The 25303-nt window shown below is 44.9% G+C and overlaps 1 protein-coding gene across 1 annotated transcript in view; it reads right to left on the bottom strand.

The window, feature by feature from the left end:
* The window catches only part of KCNB1 (potassium voltage-gated channel subfamily B member 1), a 146971-nt gene extending 131292 nt beyond the window's left edge, over positions 1 to 15679 (bottom strand). Inside the window, exons 1-2 of the mRNA XM_082272667.1 lie at positions 15517 to 15679; positions 4484 to 5220 (exon numbers count right to left, since the gene is read on the bottom strand). Of these exons, the coding sequence (XP_082128793.1) occupies positions 4484 to 5050 (567 nt within the window). The 5' untranslated portion in view covers positions 5051 to 5220; positions 15517 to 15679. The remainder of the gene's footprint in view (positions 1 to 4483; positions 5221 to 15516) is intronic.
* Between the last annotated feature and the right edge of the window lie 9624 nt (positions 15680 to 25303).

Below are 25303 nucleotides of genomic sequence, written 5' to 3'. Positions count from 1 at the left end.
AGACTGCAGACATGGTACAGGAGATGGTCAGAGACTGCAGACATGGTACAGGAGATGGTCAGAGACTGCAGACATGGTACAGGAGATGGTCAGAGACTGCAGACATGGTACAGGAGATGGTCAGAGACTGCAGACATAGTACAGGAGATGGTCAGAGACTGCAGACATAGTACAGAAGATGGTCAGAGACTGCAGACAAGGTACAGGAGATGTTCAGAGACTGCAGACATAGTACAGCAGATGGTCAGAGACTGCAGACATAGTACAGCAGATGGTCAGAGACTGCAGACAAGGTACAGGAGATGGTCAGAGACTGCAGACATGGTACAGGAGAAGGTCAGAGACTGCAGACAAGGTACAGGAGATGGTCAGAGACTGCAGACATACAACAGGAGATGGTCAGAGACTGTGGACATCTACAGGAGATGGTGGTCAGAGACTGCAGAATATTACCAATGACTCCACACAAAACCTTATTTCATTTTGGATGGAGTGGGGGAAGGGTCAGACCCTGTGGTTCTCTGTGACCCTACAGGGGAGGGTCACCCTCAGGACGGGAAGTGATACTGGACATTGTTAGTAGAATGGGGAGGGCTGTTTTTTTTTTAAACCTCCTGTCCAGGTGACAACCTCTCCCCTGATTTTTTTTGCATGGGTGTCACAGGGACAGGAAGTGAGGGGAAATCTCTCCAATCAGATCACAGACAGAAACAAAAACTGGAATTTTAAAACAGATCTACTGTATAAGCATTTCTACACCATTACATCTATTTTTTAAAGGCCTGGTATCGGCCTCTGACACTCCCTGTACAGAGAAGAAGGGTGCAGCACAAGGAGCTTAGTGGGCAGCACTCCTTATACAGCAGAGTATGCTGGAAATAGGGGAACACCAAATTGCCGCATCAGAATGGTTGTTTCCATAATTTGCATGCAATTTTATGTTATTTAGCAAAAATATTATTGTGTGCAAATAAAAAAATAAAATAATTGCCAGTTATGGAACCGTGACTATGCCGATTAGAAATTCACGAATGCATATTCACCTATTTGTACTCCAACTTTTCCATTGACATGTTCACCTAGCTGAGGTCTCAGTTGCTTTAATTGGGAGTAATTAAATGTAGAATGACTATTTCTTCTCCTTATTCTTAGTGAATTAGGCCCCAACCTTCAAGTCATAACCCTCTAACCCTAACACCAAACACTAACCCTTACCCCTAACCCCAAACTCTGACACTAACCCTCTAACCCTAACCCCAAACTTTGACACTAACCCTCTAACCCTAACCCCAAACTCTGACACTAACCCTCTAACCCTAACACCAAACTCTGACACTAACCCTTACCCCTAACCCTAAACTCTGACACTAACCCTCTAACCCTAACCCCAAACTCTGACACTAACCCTCTAACCCTAACCCCAAACTCTGACACTAACCCTCTAACCCTAACCCCAAACTCTGACACTAACCCTTACCCCTAACCCTAAACTCTGACACTAACCCTTACCCCTAACCCTAAACTCTGACACTAACCCTCTAACCCTAACCCCAAACTCTGACACTAACCCTTACCCCTAACCCCAAACTCTGACACTAACCCTCTAACCCTAACCCCAAACTCTGACACTAACCCTTACCCCTAACCCCAAACTCTAACATTAACCCTCTAACCCTAACCCCAAACTCTGACACTAACCCTCTAACCCTAACCCCAAACTCTGACACTAACCCTCTAACCCTAACCCCAAACTCTGACACTAACCCTCTAACCCTAACCCCAAACTCTAACACTAACCCCCTAACACTAACTCTAACCATAATCCTCTAACCCTAACCCCCAACTCTAACACTAATCCTATAACCCTAACCTAAAACCTTAACACCAACCCTCTAGTCATAACCTTCTAACCCTGTAACCCCTAACTCTCACACTAACCCTCTAGTCATAACCCTGTAACCCTAACTCTAACACTATAACTCTAACCCCAAACTCTAACGCTAATCCTATAACTCTAACCTAAAACTCTAACACTAACCCTCTAGTCTAATGCTGGCCATACACGTATAGATTTTCGTCCGGAAATTTTCGTTTCAAGAAAATTCGTTTGATTTTCTAATCGTTAGTGGGGTTAAATCGATGTCCTTTTTCGACTGCAGCGACGGGAAAATTCGTAGGGGCAGAAGGGAAAACTTTTCTCAATCAACGAATTTTCGGGCAGTGTATGTGGTAATCGTTCAGAAATGACATTCATTTTAAAATTTAATGTGAAAAGCAAAAGACAATTTTCGAACGACATTCGTCTATTCAAAGAATGTTCAAAGAATGTTCAAAGAATATTCCCGGCCGAAATTCTGTGCGTGTATGGCTAGCATTAGACTTTTGGATTTGCATCTCACAGATCACAACATTCAGGGTTATGTGAAATGATCAGGCCACTGACACACACACACCTATACAGGTTGAACTGATGTCTTTATTCAACCTCAATTACTATGTAACTATGTAACTATATGTAGTGATAACCCTCTAACTCTGTAACCCCTAACTTTCACACTAACCCTCTAGTCATAACCCTCTAACACTAACCCCAAACTCCAACACTAACACTCTAACCTTATCCCCAAACTCCAACACTAATCCTATAACTGTAACCTAAAACTCTAACACTTATCCTCTAGCCATAACCCTCTAACCCTAACTCTAAAACTAACACTATAACTCTAACCCTCCAACCCTAACCCCAAACTCTATCTCTAACCCTGTAACCCTAACCCCAAACTCTAACACTAATCATATAACCTTAACCTAAAACGCTAACACTACCCCTCCTCTAGTCATTACCCTCCAACCCTGTAACTCCTAACACTAACCCTCTAGTCATAGCCCTCTAACCCTAACTCTAACACTAACACTATAACTCTAACCCTCCAACCCTAACCTCAAACTCTAACCCTGTAACCCTAACCCCAAACTCTAACCCTAACCCTGTAACCCTAACCCCAAACTCTAACCCTAACCCTGTAACCCTAACCCCAAACTCTAACACTAATCCTATAACCCTAACCTAAAACACTAACCCTCTAGTCATAACCCTCTAACCCTGTAACCCCTAACTCTAACACTAACCCTCTAGTCATAACCCTGTAACCCTAACTCCAAACTCTAGCACTAATCCTATAACCCTAACCTGAAACGCTAACACTAACCCTCTAGTCATAACCCTGTAACCCTAACACTAACACTATAACTATAGCCCTCCAACCCTAACCCTCTAACTCTAATACTACCCCTCTAACCCCCTAACCCTCCAACCATAACTCTCTAACTATAACCCCTAACACCCACCCTCTGTTCATAAACCTCTAACCCTAACCCTGTATACGTAGTGTATATGGTGCTGACACTCATCACACAGTACAACCACACAATCACACAGTACAACCTAAAACAAAGTTACTTGCCCTCAACCTAATTTTTACCCCTAACACTGAGATGGTAATCCTGGGTGACCGCATTCATTGCATGCCGAATATATAATACAGGAAAACAGATCTGTGCTGAATATTTAGATGACACAAATGAATGAGATGGTCAGGCCCCACACCCAGCAATTGGCCCACACACCCAGGAATTGGCCACACACCCAGCAATTGGCCACACACCCAGCAATTGGCCACACACCCAGCAATTGTCCTCACACCCAGCAATTGTCCTCACACCCAGCAATTAGCCCCACACCCAGCAATTGGCCCCACACCCAGCAATTGGCCCCACACCCAGCAATTGGCCTCACACCCAGCAATTGGCCACACACCCAGCAATTGGCCACACACCCAGCAATTGGCCTCACACCCAGCAATTGGCCCCACACCCAGCAATTGGCCCCACATCCAGCGATTGGCCCCACACCCAGCAAATGGCCCCACACCCAGCAATTGTCCTCACACCCAGCAATTGGCCACACACCCAGCAATTGGCCCCACACCCAGAAATTGGCCCCACACCCAGCAATTGGCCACACACCCAGCAATTGGCCCCACACCCAGCAATTGGCCCCACACCCAGCAATTGGCCACATACCCAGCAATTGGCCACACACCCAGCAATTGGCCCCACACCCAGCAATTGGCCCCACACCCAGCAATTGGCCCCACACCCAGCAATTGGCCACACACCCAGCTCAGGCCTGTCTGGCCTTTGTCTGTTCCTGCTTGCTATGGGTGACCGCGCTCGGCTCTCCACCTCACCTGTTGGCTCTGCAATTCCAGAAATCAGAAGATTTCCAGGGCTATAAATCTTACATGCAATAAACAGCAAGGGAGAGAGCAGAGCCAGACTGACCGCCATCAGCGAGCTGGAAAGATTATTTCATTAGCAGATCGCTGCGGATCACCCTCATAGACCGCCATCGGTAATCTCCGGAGATGGCTAATATCTGTTGTACAAACAAGGGGCTGATGACAAAGACAATTAAAGGTACCTTGGCAGCGACTGAGGAATTGGGCTTCTCCAGCAGGTCCCAGAGTTTCTTCCTCTTATCTGCACAGCAAGTGTTATCGAATTCCTCGCCCTCCCTCTCCCGCAACGTCTCCGCTTCCCGCTTCAACTCCTCGTTCATCTGCTCCTTCTTCTGGTGGTACCGGGCCTGGCAGCACGACTCCAGGTAGATCTCGTCGATGCCCCAATAATCCAGCTCCTGGCTGAAGGACAAGGCGCACATCTCCTCCATCATGTGCAGCTTCCCCGTGCGGTAAAAGTTCAAGATGGAGGTGAAGGCGCCGGGGTGGCGGTCAAAGAAGTATTCGTTCTCCTCCAGGTTGTAGTCATCGCAGATTTCCATCAAGGACTCGTGGGTGTTGCAGTCCCTGAGTTTCCCGAGTCTGGTGCGGGGTAACCGGTCCAGGGTCCGCCACAGCACTTCGTGCGCCAGGCCCCCCACGTTCAGCTTCACCCTTCGGGAGCAAGCCTTGCTGCGGATGATCTCCATGGGGTCAGGAGGCAGTGAGGTAGTCGATCGGGACCCATGCTTGTTCATCCAGCCGGGCATGTCTGTGGCATGAACAAGGCTCCGGCAATGTGGGAATGGTGGCGTCTCGCTCGCTGGCAGGGCGGTCACATGTGGAGGTGTCACCTTCCCCCCTTCACCTCCATTCCCGCAGCAGCGCACGGCCGAGATGACAGGCGAGGGACATTTTCCTCCACAGGGATCCCGATGACCTACAAAATAAGAAAGAGCATCCTTCACATGCCTGTCAGGTGGTTTATCCACTAATCACACCAGCAAATAGCTCCTGTAATCTGCTCAAGCAGCAACGGCAGCCCACAAAGCTCTGCGTGTCCCTGGCAGAAGTGCATCAGGGCTGAGACCTTCCCTACTCTGCCCCTGTCATCATCATCCTTCACTCTTCCTCCACCCACAACCATCACTGAGTCACCTGTCATCCTCATCCTGCTCTTCACCTCCATCCCCCGCCATTGTGTCACCTATTATTATCATTATTCTGCTCCTCACCTCCACCCAAAGCCATTGTGTCACCTGTCATTATCATCATCCTTCACTTTATCTCCACCCACAACCATCACTGAGTCACCTGTCATCCTCCTCCTGCTCTTCACCTCCATCCTCCGCCATTGTGTCACCTATTATTATCATTATTCTGCTCTTCACTTCCACCCAAAGCCATTGTGTCACCTGTCATTATCATCATCCTTCACTTCATCTCCACCCACAACCATCACTGAGTCACCTGTCATCCTCATCCTGCTCTTCACCTCCATCCTCCGCCATTGTGTCACCTATTATTATCATTATTCTGCTCTTCACTTCCACCCAAAGCCATTGTGTCACCTGTCATTATCATCATCCTTCACTTCATCTCCACCCACAACCATCACCAAGTAACCTGTCATCCTCATCCTGCTCTTCACCTCCACCCACAGCCATTGTGTCACCTGTCATCATTATCCTTCTCTTCACTTCCACCCACAGCCATTGTGTCACCTGTCATTATCATCATCCTTCACTTTATCTCCACCCACAACCATCACTGAGTCACCTGTCATCCTCATCCTGCTCTTCCCGTCCACCCACATCCATTGTGTCACCTGTCATCATTATCCTGCTCTTCACTTCCACCCACAGCCATTGTGTCACCTGTCATCATTACCCTGCTCTTCACCTCCACCCACATCCATTGTGTCACCTTTCATTATCATCATCCTTCACTTTATCTCCACCCATAACCATCACCAAGTAACCTGTCATCCTCATCCTGCTCTTCCCCTCCACCAAAGCCATTGTGTCACCTGTCATCATCATCCTGCTTTTTCCCTCCACCAAAGCCATTGTGTCACCTGCCATCATCATCCTGCTCTTCCCCTCCACCCACAGCCATTGTGTCACCTGTCATCATTATCCTGCTCTTCACCCCCACCCATTGTGTCACCTGTCATCATCATCATCCTGTTCTTCACCTCCATCCTCAGTCATTGTGTCACCTTGCATTATCATCATCCTTCACTGTATCTCCATCCACAACCATCACTAAGTCACCTGTCATCATCATCCTCCTCTTCAACTCCAACTCCATTCTCAGCCATTGTGCTACCTGTCATCATCATCCTGCTCTTCACCTCCACCCACAGCCTTTGTATCACCTTTCATTATCACCATCCTGCACTTTATCTCCATCCACAGTCATCGTGTCACCTGTCATCATCATCCAGCACTTTATCTCCACCCACAACCATCACCGAGTCACCTGTCATCATCATCCTGCTCTTCACCTCCATTCTCAGCCATTGCGTCACCTGTCATTATCATCATCATCCTGCTCTTCACCTCTGTCAAATCCATTGTGTCACATGTCATCATCATCATCCTTCACCTTCACCCACAGCCATTTGCACCTGTCATCATCATCCTGCTCTTCACCTCCACCCACAACCATTGTGTTACCTGTCATCATCGTTATCCTGTTCTTCACCTCCATCCTCAGCTATTGTGTCACCTGTCATCATCATCCTACTCTCCATTCACAGCCATCATGGTGTCATGGTGTCACCTGTCATACACCACTCAGAGCTGTGCTGGTCGCTGTCCACAGTCGTGCAGTGCTGAAACCTCCCAGTATGAATTCCCAGCACAGCTCACTATACACCCCATACACATACCATATACATCCCATATACACCCCATACACATACCATATACACCCCATACACATACCATATACACCCCATATACACCCCATACACATACCATATACACCCCATACACATACCATATACACCCCATATACACCCCATACACACACCATATACACCCCATACACATACCATATACACCCCATATACACCCCATACACACACCATATACTCCCCATACACATATTATATACACCCCATACCCATACCATATACACCCCCTACACACACCATATACACCCCATACACACACCATATACTCCCCATACACATATTATATACACCCCATACCCATAGCATATACACCCCCTACACACACCATATACACCCCATACACATACCATATACACCCCATACACATACCATATACACCCCATACACACACCATATACACCCCATACACATACCATACACACACTATATACACCCCATACACATACCATATACACCCCATATACACATACCATATACACACTATATACACTCCATATACACACCATATATACCCCATATACACCCCCCCCCATATACACATACCATATACACACCATTCAGTATCACACAAAAGTAAGTACACCCCTCACATTTTTGTAAATATTTTATTCTATCTTTTCATGTGACAACTCTGAAGAAATGACACTTTGCTACAATGTAAAGTAGTGAGTGTACAGCTTGTATAACAGTGTAAATTTACTGTCCCCTCAAAATAACTCAACACAGCCATTAATGTCTAAACCGCTGGCAACAAAAGTGAGTACACCCCTAAGTGACAATATCCAAATTGGGCCCAATTAGCCATTTTCTCTCCCCGATGTGTTGTGACTCGTTAGTGTTACAAGGTCTCAGGTGTGAATGGGGAGCAGGTGTGTTAAATTTGGTGTTATCGCTCTCACTCTCTCATACTGGTCACTGGAAGTTCAACATGGCACCTCATGGCAAAGAATTCTCTGAGGATCTGAAAAAAAGAATTGTTGCTCTACATAAAGATGGTCTAGGCCAGTGATGGCAAACCTTGGCACCTCAGATGTTTTGGAACTACATTTCCCATGATGGTCATGCACTCTGCAGCGGAGTTGAGCATCATGGGTAAAGTAGTTCCAAAACATCTGAGGTGCCAAGGTTCGCCACTACTGGCCTAGGCTATAAGAAGATTGTCAAGACCCTGAAACTGAGCTGCAGCACGGTGGCCAAGACCATACAGCAGTTTAACAGGACAGGTTCCATTAAGAACAGGCCTCGCCATGGTCGACCAAAGAAGTTGAGTGCACGTGCTCAGCGTCATATCCAGAGGCTGTCTTTGGGAAATAGACGTATGAGTGCTGCCAGCATTGATGCAGAGGTTGAAGGGGTGGGGAGGTCAGCCTGTTAGTGCTCACATCATATGCCGCACACTGCATCAAATTGGTCTGCATGGCGATCGTCCCAGAAGGAAGCCTCTTCTAAAGATGATGCATGAGAAAGCCAGAAAACAGTTTGCTGAAAACAAGCAGACTAAGGACATGGATTATTGGAACCATGTCCTGTGGTCTGATGGGACCAAGATAAACTTATTTAATTCAGATGGTGTCAAGCATGTGTGGCGGCAACCAGATGAGGAGTACAAAGACAAGTGTGCCTTGCCGACAGTCAAGCATGGTGGTGGGAATGTCATGGTCTGGGGCTGCATGAGTGCTGCTGCCACTGGGGAGCTACAGTTCATTGAGGGAACCATGAATGCCAACATGTACTGTGACATACTGAAGCAGAGCATGATCCCCTCCTTTCGGAGACTGGGCCGCAGGGCAGTATTCTAACATGATAACGACCCCAAACACACCACCAAGACGACCACTGCCTTGCTAAAGAAGCTGAGGGTAAAGGTGATGGACTGGCCAAGCATGTCTCCAGACCTAAACCTTATTGAGCATCTGTGGGGCATCCTCAAACAGAAGGTGGAGTAGCGCAAGGACTCTAAAATCCACCAGCTCTGTGATGTCGTCATGGAGGAGTGGAAGAGGACTCCAGTGGTAACCTGTGAAGCTCTGGTGAACTTCATGCCCAAGAGGGTTAAGGCAGTGATGGAAAATAATGGTGGCCACACAAACTATTGACACTTTGGGTCCAATTTGGACATTTTCACTTAGGGGTGTACTCACTTTTGTTGCCAGTGGTTTAGACATTTATGGCTGTGTGTTATTTTGAGGGGACAGCAAATTTACACTGTTATACAAGCTGTAAACTCACTACTTTACATTGTAGCAAAGTGTCATTTCTTCAGTGTTGTTACATGAAAGAAATAGCATAAAATATTTACAAAAATGTGAGAGGTATACTTACTTTTGTGAGATACTGTATACAATATCCAGTGAGTGGGGACAGTAGTCTGTATATATAATATCCAGTGAGGGGACTGTAGTATGTATATAATATTTATTGAGGGGGCAGTAATACATATATAATATCCAGTGGGGGGGTAGCAATATATACAGTATATAATATCCAGTGAGGGGGGACAGTAGTATGCATATAATATCCAGTGAGGGGGGACAGTAGTATGTATAAGTTATCCAGTGAGGGGGGACAGTAGTATACATATAATATCCAGTGAGGGGAGACAGTAAAATGTCTGTGCTGTCCTGCTTCCAGCAAACTTTTTGAACGGACATTCAGTGCTGCTGGAGGTTTTGTGATGAATAAAAGAGTGCGTCTGTCCACAGACTCCGACGACCGGCTGACATTTATCAAAATGAATCAGTTCTGGATCAACAGCCCCTGATGCTGATGTAACTGATTGAATTTGCTAGGGATCTGGGATCCCTTAAGGACTGCCTATTCTACCTATCCTATTCCTGAATTTTGATTATAATAGCTTCTAACAATGTTTTTGGTTTAGGGCAGCACCAACACCCAAGGCCCAATTTTTCTGCACCTGTTTGACAGGGGGGGGGGTTACAGTGTTCAGGCACCACCAACACCCAAGGCCCAATTTGTCTGCAGCTGTTCAGGCACCACTAGGGATGGGTGAACAGTTTGGGCCGAGCATAAGTTAGACCTAAACATCGCCCATTCAGGTACTCGCCTAACACCTGAACTTTCTCTGCACTTAGCGGAATGTTCGCCCACCGAGCGCACAGTCAATAAGTTGTTAAGGCTTCCCTGCTGAGAGCTGAATAAAAAAAATAATTGTAAAAAGAAAATGTAAATTAAAAAAAATTGGGTAAAAACAGATTGGGGGACCCTTTGGGTCTTGTATGGCTTTTAAGGGGAACCCCATGACAGAATTAGGAAAAAAAGCGACGTGGGGTCCCCCCAAAATCTATACCGGGCCCTTTGGGTCTGATATAGATTTTAAAGGGAACTCCACGCCAAAATGAAAAAAAAAATGGCGTGGGACCCCCCCCCCAAATTCCATACCAGACCTTTATCCGAGCATGGAGGGGTGTACTTACTTTTGTGTGATACTGTATGGTGTGTATATGGTATGTGTATATGGGGTATATATGGTGTGTATATGGAGTGTAAATAGTGTGTATATGGTATGTGTATATGGGGTGTATATGGTATGTGTATATGGGGTGTATATGGTATGGGTATGGGGTGTATATGATATGTGTATAGGGTGTATATGGTGTGTGTAGGGGGTGTATATGGTATGGTTATGGGGTGTATATAATATGTGTATGGTGTGTATATGGTGTGTGTGTATGGGGTGTATATGGTATGGGTATGGGGTGTATTTAATATGTTTGACAGGTGCATGTAATTTCAATTTTGTTTTCTATTTTTTTTACAGCAGGGCCTATTCCTGCACCCAGCAAGAGTAACTGTGAGGGGTTTCAGTGTTCAGGCACCACCGACACCCAAGGCCCAATTTGTCTGCAGCTGTTCAGGCACCACTAGGGATGGGTGAACAGTTTGGGCCGAGCATAAGTTAGACCTAAACATCGCCCATTCAGGTACTCGCCTAACACCTGAACTTTCTCGGCACTTAGCGGAATGTTTGCCCACCAAGCGCACAGTCAATAAGTTGTTAAGGCTTCCCTTCTGAGAGCTGAATAAAAAAAATAATTGTAAAAAGAAAATGTAAATTAAAAAAAATTGAGTATAACAGCTTGGGGGACCCTTTGGGTCTTGTATGGCTTTTAAGGGGAACCCCATGACAGAATTAGGAAAAAAACGACGTAGGGTTCCCCCAAAATCTATACCGGGCCCTTTGGGTCTGATATAGATTTTAAGGGGAACTCCACGCCAAAATGAAAAAAAAAAAACAGCGTGGGATCCCCTCCAAATTCCATACCAGACCTTTATCCGAGCATTAGCGGCCTGGCAAGCCAGTAGAGAGGGGGGGTGAGTGAGCTTGTCTTCAGCAAACTATTTGCGGGCTTTCTTGTGCATCATCTTTAGAAGAGGCTTCCTTCTGGGACGACATCCATGCAGACCAATTTAATGCAGTGTGCAGCGAATGGTCTGAGCACTGACAGGCTGACCCCCCCACCCCTTCAACCTCTGCAGCAATGCTGGCAGCACTCATACGTCTATTTCCCAAAGGCAACCTCTGGATATGACGCTGAGCACGTGCACTCAGCTTGTCTGGTCGACCATGGCGAGGCCTGTTCTGAGTGGAACCTGTCCAGTTAAACCGCTGTATGGTCTTGGCCACCGTGCTGCAGCTCAGTTTCAGGGCCTTGGCAATCTTCTTATAGCCTAGGCCATCTTTATGTAGAGCTCTTTGCCATGAGGTGCCATGTTGAACTTCCAGTGACCAGTATGAGAGAGTGAGAGCGATAACACCAAATGTAACACACCTGTTCCCCATTCACACCTGAGACCTTGTAACACTAACGAGTCACATGACGCCGGGGAGGGAAAATGGCTAATTGGGCCCAATTTGGACATTGTCACTTAGGGGTGTACTCACTTTTGTTGCCAGCGGTTTAGACATTAATGGCTGTGTGTTGAGTTATTTTGAGGGGACAGCAAATTTACACTGTTATACAAGCTGTACACTCACTACTTTACATTGTAGCAAAGTGTCATTTCTTCAGTGTTGTCACATGAAAAGATAGAATAAAATATTTACAAAAATGTGAGGGGTGTACTTAGTTTTGTGTGATACTGTATATTATATCCAGTGAGGGGACAGTAGTATGTATATAATATTTATTGAGGGGGGGCAGTAATATGTATATAATATCCAGTGAGGGGGGACAGTAGTGTGTATATAATATCCAGTGAGGGGGGACAGTAGTATGTATATGATATCCAGTGAGGGGGGACAGTAGAATGTATATAATATCCAGAGAGGGGGGATGGTAATATGTATATAATATCCTGTGAGGGGGGACGTTAGTATGTATAAAATATCCAATGAGGGGGGGCAGTAGCATGTATATAATATCCAGTGAGGGGGGACAGTAATATGTATATAATATCCTGTGAGGGGGGACAGTAGTATGTATATAATATCCAATGAGGGGGGGCAGTAGCATGTATATAATATCCAGTGAGGGGGGACAGTAATATGTATATAATATCCTGTGAGGGGGGACGGTAGTATGTATAAAATATCCAATGAGGGGGGGCAGTAGCATGTATATAATATCCAGTGAGGGGGGACAGTAGTATGTATAAAATATCCAATGAGGGGGGGCAGTAGCATGTATATAATATCCAGTGAAGGAGGGACATTAGTATGTATATCATATCCAGTGAGGGGGGGCAGCAGTATGTATATAATATCCAGTGAGGGGGGTCAGTAGTATGTATATAATATCCAGCGAGGGGGGACAGTAGTATGTATATATTTTCCAGTGAGGGGGGACAATAGTATGTATAAAATATCCAATGAGGGGGGGCAGTAGTAAGTATATATTTTCCAGTGAGGGGGGACAATAGTATGTATATAATATTAAGTGAGGGGGGACAGAAGTAGATAATATTCAGTGAGGGGGGACAGCAGTATGTATATAATATACAGTGAGGGGAGACAGTAGTAAGTATATAATATCCAGTGAGGGGGGGACAGTAGTATGTATAAAATATCCAATGAGGGGGGACAGTAGTATGTATATATTTTCCAGTGAGGGGGGGGGCAATAGTATGTATATAATATCCAGTGAGGGGGGACAACAGTATGTACATAATATCAAGTGAGGGGGGACAGTAATATGTATATAATATCCAGTGAGAAGGGACAGTAGTATGTATATAATATCCAGTGAGGGGGGACAGTAATATGTATATAATTTCCAGTGAGGGGTGCAGTAATATGTAAATAATATCCAGTGAGGGGGGACAGCAGTATTTATATAATGTCAAGTGAGGGGGGACAGTAGTATTTATATAATATCCAGTGAGGGAGGGACACTAGTATGTATATAATATCAAGTGAGGGGGGACAGTAGTATGTATATAATATCCAGTGAGGGGGGACAGTAATATGTATATAATATCCAGTGAGGGGGGACAGTAGTATGTATATAATATCCAGTGAGGGGGGACAGTAATATGTATATAATATCCAGTGAGAAGGGACAGTAGTATGTATATAATATCCAGTGAGGGAGGGACACTAGTATGTATATAATATCAAGTGAGGGGGGACAGTAGTATGTATATAATATCCAGTGAGGGGGGACAGTAATATGTATATAATATCCAGTGAGGGGGGACGGTAGTATGTATATAATATCCAGTGAGGGGGGACAGTAATATGTATATAATATCCAGTGAGGGGGGATAGTAATATGTATATAATATCCAGTGAGGGGGGACAGCAGTATGTATATAATATCCAGTGAGGGGGGACAGTAGTATGTATATAATATCCAGTGAGGGGGGACAGTAGTATGTATATAATATCCAGTGAGGGGGGACAATAGTATGTATATAATATCCAGTGAGGGGGGATGGTAGTGTGTATATAATATCAAGTGAGGGGGGATGGTAGTGTGTATATAATATCAAGTGAGGGGGGACAGTAGAATGTATATAATATCCAGTGAGGGGGGACAGTAGTATGTATATAATATCCAGTGAGGGGGATGGTAATATGTATATAATATCCAGGGAGGGGGGACAGTAGTATGTATAAAACATCAAGTGAGGGGGGCAGCAGTATGTATATAATATCCAGTGTAAGGGATGTAGTATGTATATAATATCCGGTGTGACAGTTGAAGTATGTATATAATATCCAGTGTGGGGGATGTAGTATGTATATAATATCCGGTGTGGGGGTTGTAGTATTTATATAATATCCAGTGTGGGGCTGTAGTATGTATATAATATCCTGTGTGGGGGTTGTAGTATTTATATAATATCCAGTGTGGGGCTGTAGTATGTATATAATATCCAGTGTGGGGGATGTAGTATGTATATAATATCCGGGGGGGGGGGGCTTATCTTGGGTTCATACAGGTGGCTGGGTGTGATTTTATAGTGTAGTATGTGTGTGATTTTATAGTGTAGTATGTGTGTGATATCATAGTGTAGTATGTGTGTGATATCATAGTGTAGTATGTGTGTGATGTCATAGTGTAGTATGTGTGTGATATCATAGTGTAGTATGTGTGTGATATCATAGTGTAGTATGTGTGTGATGTCATAGTGTAGTATGTGTGTGATGTCATAGTGTAGTATGTGTGTGGTATCATAGTGTAGTATGTGTGTGATATCATAGTGTAGTATGTGTGTGATATCATAGTGTAGTATGTGTGTGATATCATAGTGTAGTATGTGTGTGATATCATAGTGTAGTATGTGTGTGATGTCATAGTGTAGTATGTGTGTGATGTCATAGTGTAGTATGTGTGTGATGTCATAGTGTAGTATGTGTGTGATATCATAGTGTAGTATGTGTGTGATATCATAGTGTAGTATGTGTGTGATGTCATAGTGTAGTATGTGTGTGATGTCATAGTGTAGTATGTGTGTGATGTCATAGTGTAGTATGTGTGTGATGTCATAGTGTAGTATGTGTGTGATGTCATAGTGTAGTATGTGTGTGATATAACCCATTATAAGGGATGTGAATGGGTGATATGACACCACCTGCTATACAGCATGAGAGTTGAGTGTTGCACCCGGCCGTCCCCCCCGGACAGTTCAGTGCGCTGGTACACCGCTTCCCCCGGGCACCCATCTGCCAGATCCTGTCGGTGTGACAGGACAATGGCACACGGTTTGCTGCCCCTCCATCGCTCTCCTACGTCACACAGTAAACACTTCACCATATAAATGGCGATGAGAGCGGAGAGGGGTGATGAGTGGTGTGCACACACTGCAGACACCTCCATGCACACACATTGCACACCTCGCACACCGTACCTCCTCCGGCCTCGGCTCACATCTCCCCGCTCCTCCTCGCCCTCCGCAGCCTCCGACTGATGGAAATCAACAAGTCAGGTTCCCGAGCTCCAGCTGCTCTCTCCTCTCTCCTCTCTGCAATCCAGCCTGTGATACAGGCAATTTACATGATGATGAGCTCTGAGGAGCGCGGCTCCCCCTGCAGGTCAGACCGGGGCGCTGCAGAGCTCACTCACCCTTTCCTGCCTGGACGGAGGGAGACAAGGATGCTGCTGTGGTACCTCCCCTGTGTGGTACCTTTCCCCCCACACCCCTTCATCCTCTGTGCGCCGTCCGTCCTTTCCAGCAGCGCTTTACGGCTCATTTACACCTCATGCACTCAGGTGCGTTTTTAAATGTAGCATAAATGCAATTCAAAGGCATCTGCAATAAAAATAGAATAAAAATTTTTTTTAAAAAACGTAGCGTGCTGCATTTTACCGCACGTAAGTGCAGAAGCGCACTAAAAAGAAAATAAAAAAAAAAGAAATTTAAAAATTCAAAAAAAAAAACACCGCAAAAAAATGAAAAATGAAATGAGAAAATATTATTGCAAAAACGCACCGCAAAAAAAAATGGAAAAAAATTTTTTTTTTCTTTTTTTATTATTTAAAATTTTTTTATTTTATTTTTTTGTGTTGCATGTTTTGAATCATCTTTTTTTTTTTTTTTTTTTTTTTGTAGTTTTTCATTCTTTTTGCAGTACGTTTTTGGAATATGCAATTAAAATGTAAAAGAAAAGACACAGCGTGCTGCGTTGTACTGTACCAGAGCACACTGCAAAGGCACGTAAATGTAGAAGCGCACTATAAAGAAAATTCCAAAAAAAGAAATGGAAAAAATAAACACACAGCAAAAAATTAAAAAATGAAATGAAAAAATATTATTGCAAAAATGCACCGCAAAAAAAAAGGAAAAATATTTTTTTTTCTTTTTTTTTCATTTATTTGAATTTTTTCTATTTTATTTTTTTGTGTTGCATTTTTTGAATCATCTTTTAATTTTTTTTTTGTCGTTTTTCATTCTTTTTGCAGTACGTTTTTGGAATATGCAAGTAAAATGTAAAAGAAAAAACACAGCGTGCTGCGTTGTACTGCACCGGAGCACACTGCAAACGCACATAAATGTAGAAGCGCACTATAAAGAGAATTCCAAAAAAAGAAATGAAAAAATGTAAAGAAAAAAAAAAAAAAAAACTGCAGAAAATTGAAAAATGAAATGAAAAAATATTATTGCAAAAATGCACCGCAAAAAAATGGAAAAATATTGTAAACGCACATAACTGCATTTAATAAAATTTTTTGCATTTATTTTGTAGTGCATTTTTAGAATATTTTTTTTAAATTATTTTCATATCCATTTTTCATTTTTTTTGCAGTGTATTTTTGCAATAATATTTTTTTCATTTCATTTTTCAATTTTTTGCTGTGTGTTTTCATTTTTGTTTTTCCATGTTTTCATTTCTTTTTTTTTGGAATTTTCTTTTTCATTTCATTTTTTTGCAGTGCGTTTTTGGAATTTTTAAAAAAATTTTATTTAATTTTTTTTTCATTCTTTTGCGTAGCATTGTTTGGAACCATTTTTTTTTCTTTTTTTTTCATTTATTTTACATTTACATTTATTTTACATTTTTTATTTTATTATTTTTGCGTTGCATTTTTGTAATAATTTTTTTTTTTTTTAGTTTTTCATGGTTTTTGCAGTACATTTTTGGAATGTTGTTTCATTTCACTTTATATATTTTTGCGGTGCATTTTTGGAATGTTGTTTCATTTCACTTTATATATTTTTGCAGTACATTTTTGGAATGTTGTTTCATTTCACTTTATATATTTTTGCGGTGCATTTTTGGAATCTTATGAAAAATTTTGGGGGATAATTTTCATTTTATTAATTTTTTTTCAATAATTTGCAGTGCGTTTTCGGGAAAAAAATTGTTTTTAATTTTTTTCATTTCATTTTTTGTGTTGCTTCTTTGGAATCTTTTTTTTTCTTTTTCTTTTTTTTTTTTTTTTTTTGCTGGGCTTTTTTGAAATAATTTTCTTTCATTTTTTTTGCCGTGTGCCGTTGGAATATTTTCTTTTTTTATCATTTTTTCGTTAAATTTTAATTATTTTTCTGCAGTGCGTTTTTGGAATGTTTTTGTTTTTTAGTTTTATTTGAATGTTTTATTTATTTCCTTTATATAATATTTTTATTTAATTTTTTTTTTTATTTTGATTTATTTTGTTTATTAAGTTGTGTTTACATGCATGTTTATGTGCGTTTTCAGTGCATTTTTCACTCGTTTTCAGCATCTTCCGGTGTGGAATATTACAGCGCGCACACACTTCACACAGCACACCCCGTGCATACTGCACACAGCACACTCTGTACACACCGCACACAGCACACCCCGTACACACTGCACACAGCACACCCCGTACACACTGCACACAGCACACCCCGTACACACTGCACACATACACACCCCATACACACTGCACACAGCACATCCCGTACACACCGCACACCACATACATACTGCACACTGCAGATCCCGTGCATACTGCACATTGCACACACTGCACACAGCACACCCCACACACAGCACACCCCGTACACACTTCAAACAGCACACCCCGTACACACTTCAAACAGCACACCCCATACACACTTCACACAGCACACCCCATACACACCGCACACAGCACACCCCATACACACTTCACACAGCACACCCCATACACACCGCACACAGCACACCCCATACACACTGCACACAGCACACCCCGTACACACTGCACACAGCACACCCCGTACACACTGCACACAGCACACCCCGTACACACTGCACACATACACACCCCATACACACTGCACACAGCACATCCCGTACACACCGCACACCACATACATACTGCACACTGCAGATCCCGTGCATACTGCACATTGCACACACTGCACACAGCACACCCCACACACAGCACACCCCGTACACACTTCAAACAGCACACCCCGTACACACTTCAAACAGCACACCCCATACACACTTCACACAGCACACCCCATACACACCGCACACAGCACACCCCATACACACTTCACACAGCACACCCCATACACACCGCACACAGCACACCCCATACACACTGCATACAGCACACCCCGTACACACTTCACACAGCATACCCCGTACACACTGCACACCCCACACCCCATACACACTTCACACAGCACACCCCGTACACACCGCACACCCTATACACACTTCACACAGCACACCCCATACACACCGCACACAGCACACCCCATACACACTTCACACAGCACACCCCATACACACTTCACACAGCACACCCCGTACACACCGCACACCCTATACACACTTCACACAGCACACCCCATACACACCGCACACAGCACACCCCATACACACTTCACACAGCACACCCCATACACACCGCACACAGCACACCCCATACACACTGCATACAGCACACCCCGTACACACTTCACACAGCATACCCCGTACACACTGCACAACCCACACCCCATACACACTTCACACAGCACACCCCATACACACTGCACACAGCACACCCCGTACACACTTCACACAGCACACCCCGTACACACTTCACACAGCACACCCCGTACACACTTCACACAGCACACCCTGTACACACTTCACACAACACACCCCGTACACACTGCACACAGCACACCCCGCACACCCACAGCACACCACATACACACTTCACACAACATACCCCCTACACACTGCACACCCCATACACACTGCACACAGCACACCCCGTACACACTTAACACAGCACACCCCATACAAACTTCACACAACACACCCCGTACACACTGCACACCCCACACCCCATACACACTGCACACAGCTTGCCCCCTACACACTTCACACAGCAAACTCCATACACACTGCACACAGCACACCCCGTACACACTTTACACCCCGTTCACACTTCACACAGCACACCCCGTACACACTGCACACCCTGCACTCAGCACACCCCATACACACTGCACACAGCACGAACTGCACACAGCACACCCCATACACACTGCACACAGCACACCCCATACACACTGCACACAGCACACCCCGTACACACTGCACACAGCACACACCGTACATACTGCACACAGCACACCCCATACACACAGCACACCCCATACACACTGCATGCAGCACACCCCGTACACACAGCTCACCCCGTACACACACCACACACTTCACACAGCACACACAGTACACACTGCACACAGCACACCCCATACACACTTCACACAGCACACCCCGTACACACTGCACACAGCACACACCAAACACAGCACACGCCGTGCACACTGCACAGCACACTCCGTACACACTTCACACAGCACACCCCCTACACACTGCACACAGCACACCCCGTATACACTGTATGTACCCCGTACATACTTCACACAGCACACCCCGTATACACTGTACACAGCACACCCCCTACACACTGCACATAGCACACCCCGTGCACACAGCACACCCCATACACACCGCACACAGCACACCCCATATACACTGCACACAGCACACCCCGGACACAGCACACCCCGTACACAGCACACCCCATACAAACTTCACACAGCACACCCCCTACACACTGCACACAGCACACCCCGTACACACTTAACACAGCTCAACCGTACTGACTTCACACAGAACACTCCATACACACAGCACACCCCGTACACACAGAATAAAGGACCTTCTTACGGAAGTGCTATGAAAATATACTGTATGGGTATAGATCTGTACATTGATCCCTATGTAGGGAACGGTATAGATCTGGCTGTGTATGGGGACAGATCTGTACATTGATCCCTATGTAGGGAACGGTATAGACGGATCTGGCTGTGTATGGGCGCTGCGGCGGTGAGCCAGGAAGCTGTTTGAGTTTCTGAATTTAGATCATCTCTAATCCCATTTATGTGTGTGCTCGGTTCCCGGGAGTTGGATTATGGGATTACAGAGGTTATAACCAGCCTGGAAAGTGAGGAAATCTCCAGCGCTGCTCCGCCGCGTTCCAGAAAATCCACTTTTCTCTCCTCAGACCGCCAACCGATATCTGACCTCCCCGCAACCCCCCACCAGTGCCGGGGCGCAGCGGGCGTTCTATCAGCCGAGGACCGCGGTATAGAGGAATCGCACACACACAATGTTATTATTTTCTATACACCAATTAGCCATAACATTATGACCACCCACCATAACTTGCCAAGGCACTGGACTCCGCTGGACCTCTGAAGGTTACGCTGTGGTATCTACCGAAACCAGCAACTTTTACAGTAACTCCACTTTCATGGGGAAAAAAAAATAGCAAAAAAATAAAAAAATATATCGTATACAATTGCGACACAAATCATTTTGTAATTAAATGTTATTAAAAATCACCTTTCCTTTTCAATCTGCAGCTGTTGTCATTTTCTGAAAATGCAATGCAATATGGCTGCCTGGAGCTGTTCTGTACACAGAATGTATACTGACCACACCCCCAGAAACATCATTTCCTGCTTGTGTGATTGGCTCACCGATTTTCCCAGAAGTCTGCTCTAAGATACAAGTCAGATTTTTGGCATCCCCTGCAACAAAAATGTCATTTTTGGTGAGATAATCCCAATAGGAACACGTCTAAAGGGATGCAGGCCCAGCAGATTTCCTCATTAGAGCCCTGCAGCTGCCACAGATGATAGATAATTATGAAACCACTCCCATTAGACCCACTCATCACAGAGGAACAAACAATTATTTCTTCAGAGTAACAAAAAATAGAAATCTGCAACAAAGTTTGTTACAATCCCTGCAATGTACAGAGATCCCCCAGAGGGGAATGTTTTCTTCTCAACAAAAGTGGAGCAACGCTTTAAGCTTCAGTAGCTTTTCTATTGGATCAGACTGCACAGGCCGGCCTTCTCTCTCCACGTGCGTCAATGAGCCTCCTTAACCCACCCATGACCCTGTTGCCAGTTCACCGGTTTTCCTTCCTTGGACCATGTTTGGTCGGTCCTAAACACTGCAGACCGGGAACATCCCACAAGAGCTGCAGTTTTGGAGTTGCTGTGGCCCAGTCTTCCAGCCATTACAATTTGGCCCATGTCAAAGTCGCTCAAATCCTTACACTTGCCCATTTTTTTTCTGCTTTCAACACATCAACTTCAGGGACAACATGTTCACTTGCTGTCTAATACATCCCACCCACTTTCAGATGCCATTGTCACAGGATCAGGATAATCACTTTACCTGTCAGTGATGATAATGTTATGGCTGATCAATATATGGATTCAGGAATAGTGGGAATCCCCTAATATCTGATGTCATGGATGGAGTGATGTCTGATGTCATAGTTGGAGTGATGTCTGATGTCATAGATGGGAGCAATGTCTGATGTCATAGATGGGAGCAATGTCTGATGTCATAGATGGGAGCAATGTCTGATGTCATAGTTGGAGCGATGTCTGATGTCATAGATGGGAGCAATGTCTGATGTCATAGTTGGAGCAATGTCTGATGTCATAGATGGGAGCAATGTCTGATGTCATAGTTGGAGTGATGTCTGATGTCATAGATGGGAGCAATGTCTGATGTCATAGTTGGAGTGATGTCTGATGTCATAGTTGGAGTGATGTCTGATGTCATAGATGGGAGCAATGTCTGATGTCATAGTTGGAGTGATGTCTGATGTCATAGATGGGAGCAATGTCAGATGTCATAGTTGGAGCAATGTCTGATGTCATAGATGGGAGCAATGTCTGATGTCATAGTTGGAGTGATGTCTGATGTCATAGTTGGAGTGATGTCTGATGTCATAGTTGGAGCGATGTCTGATGTCATAGATGGAAAAATATCTGATGTTATAGTTGGAGCGATGTCTGATGTCATAGATGGAAAAATGTCTGATGTCATAGTTGGAGTGATGTCTGATGTCATAGATGGAAAAATGTCTGATGTCATAGTTGGAGTGATGTCTGATGTCATAGTTGGAGCGATGTCTGATGTCATACTTTAGATGGAGTGATGTCTGATGTCATAGATGGATTAATGTTTGATGTCATAGTTGGAGCGATGTCTGATGTCATAGTTGGAGTGATGTCTGATGCCATAGTTGTAGCGATGTCTGATGCCATACTTTAGATGGAGCGATGTCTGATGTCATTGATGGAGCGATGTCTGATGTCATAGTTGGGGTGATGTCGTAGTTGGAGTGATGTCTGATGTCATAGTTGTAGCGATGTCTGATGCCATACTTTAGATGGAGCGATGTCTGATGTCATTGATGGAGCGATGTCTGATGCCATACTTTAGATGGAGCTATGTCTGATGTCATTGATGGAGCGATGTCTGATGTCATAGTTGGGGTGATGTCATAGTTGGAGTGATGTCTGATGTCATAGTTGGAGTCGATGTCTGATGTCATAGTTGGAGCGATGTCTGATGTCATAGTTGGAGTGATGTCTGATGTCATAGTTGGAGCGATGTCTGATGTCATAGTTGGAGCGATGTCTGATGTCATAGTTGGAGTGATGTCTGATGTCATAGTTGGAGCGATGTCATAGTTGGAGCGATGTCTGATGTCATAGATGGAGCGATGTCTGATGTCATAGTTGGAGCGATGTCTGATGTCATAGTTGGAGCGATGTCTGATGTCATAGTTGGAGCGATGTCTGATGTCATAGTTGGAGCGATGTCTGATGTCATAGATGGAGCGATGTCTGATGTCATACTTTAGATGGAGCGATGTCTCTCATAGATGGAGATGTCTGATATCAGATTGTACCACAGATGGAGCAATATTGGTAATACCCCGGTCTCATAGATCTGATGTGATTGGTGTTGCGGCTGCAGTGACAACGTTGAATTACAACTCCTACATAATTTATCGTGTGAATTCCGGGTGGAGGTTTTCTCTGCAGCTCGGAATTATCTCTCCATCAGTTGGAAGTGTTTTCTGTAGGTGGAAGGTGCTAATAGGAGGCTGTAATGGGTTTTAATGGATGGAATCCCCAGATGAGACAAATGTATAGCATGCAGAGGTTAAAGTGAAGCCGAAGTGAGACATCGAAGCTTTTGTATATTTTAGGGGACTTCTATGAATGGTAATTGTGCCTAAACTGTACTGAAAGATTTACCTTTTGTCTAGAACTTCTCGTGCCTAGGCCCTCCTGAGATCTGTGCACTTCCTGTGTCTAAGCCCTCCTGAGATCTGTGCACTTCCTGTGTCTAGGCCCTCTTGAGATCTTTGCACTTCCTGTGCCTAGGCATTGCTGAGATCTGTGCACTTCCTGTGTCTAGGCCCTCCTGAGATCTGTGCACTTCCTATGTCTAGGCACTGCTGAGATCTGTGCACTTCCTGTGTCTAGGCACTGCTGAGATCTGTGCACTTCCTGTGCCTAGGCCCTCCTGAGATCTGTGCACTTCCTATGTCTAGGCACTGCTGAGATCTGTGCACTTCCTGTGTCTAGGCCCTCCTGAGATCTGTGCACTTCCTATGTCTAGGCACTGCTGAGATCTGTGCACTTCCTGTGCCTAGGCACTGCTGAGATCTGTGCACTTCCTGTGCCTAGGCACTGCTGAGATCTGTGCACTTCCTATGTCTAGGCCCTCCTGAGATCTGTGCACTTCCTATGTCTAGGCACTGCTGAGATCTGTGCACTTCCTATGCCTAGGCACTGCTGAGATCTGTGCACTTCCTGTGTCTAGGCCTCTAGGAGGTCAGGTGTATAATGTACAGAGTGTGGGGGTCAGGTGTATAATGTACAGAGTGTGGGGGGGGGGGTCAGGTGTATAATGTACAGAGTGTGGGGGTCAGGTGTGTAATGTACAGAGTGTGGGGGTCAGGTGTATAATGTACAGTGTGGGGGGGGTCAGGTGTGTAATGTACAGAGTGCGGGGTCAGATGTGTAATGTACAGAGTGTGGGGGTCAAGTGTGTTATGTACAGAGTGTGGGGGTCAGGTGTATAATGTACAGAGTGCGGGGGTCAGGTGTATAATGTACAGAGTGTGGGGGTCAGGTGTATAATGTACAGAGTGTGGGGGTCAGGTGTGTAATGTACAGAGTGTGGGGGTCAGGTGTATAATGTACAGTGTGGGGGGGGTCAGGTGTGTAATGTACAGAGTGCGGGGTCAGGTGTGTAATGTACAGAGTGTGGGGGTCAGGTGTATAATGTACAGAGTGTGGGGGTCAAGTGTGTAATGTACAGAGTGTGGGGGTCAGGTGTATAATGTACAGTGTGGGGGGGGGGGGGTCAGGTGTGTAATGTACACAGTGTGGGGGTCAAGTGTGTAATGTACAGAGTGTGGGGGTCAGGTGTATAATGTACAGTGTGGGGGGGGGGTCAGGTGTGTAATGTACACAGTGTGGGGGTCAGGTGTGTAATGTACACAGTGTGGAGGTCAGGTGTGTAATGTACAGAGTGTGGGAGTCAGGTGTATAATGTACAGTGTGGGGGGGGGGGTCAGGTGTGTAATGTACAGAGTGTGGAGGTCAGGTGTGTAATGTACACAGTGTGGGAGTCAGGTGTGTAATGTACACAGTGTGGGGGTCAGGTGTGTAATTTACACAGTGTGGGGGTCAGGTGTGTAATGTACACAGTGTGGGGGTCAGGTGTGTAATTTACACAGTGTGGGGGTCAGTTGTATAATGTACAGAGTGTGGGGTTCAGGTGTGTAATGTGCAGAGTGTGGGGGTCAGGTGTGTAATGTACAGAGTGTGGTTGTCAGGT

The sequence above is a fragment of the Pelophylax lessonae genome (assembly GCF_965119305.1).
Source record: "Pelophylax lessonae genome assembly, chromosome: 11".
NCBI classification, from domain to species: Eukaryota; Metazoa; Chordata; class Amphibia; order Anura; family Ranidae; genus Pelophylax; species Pelophylax lessonae.
Note: the sequence above shows the minus strand (reverse complement) of the source record. Positions and strands in the feature narration are given on the sequence as shown.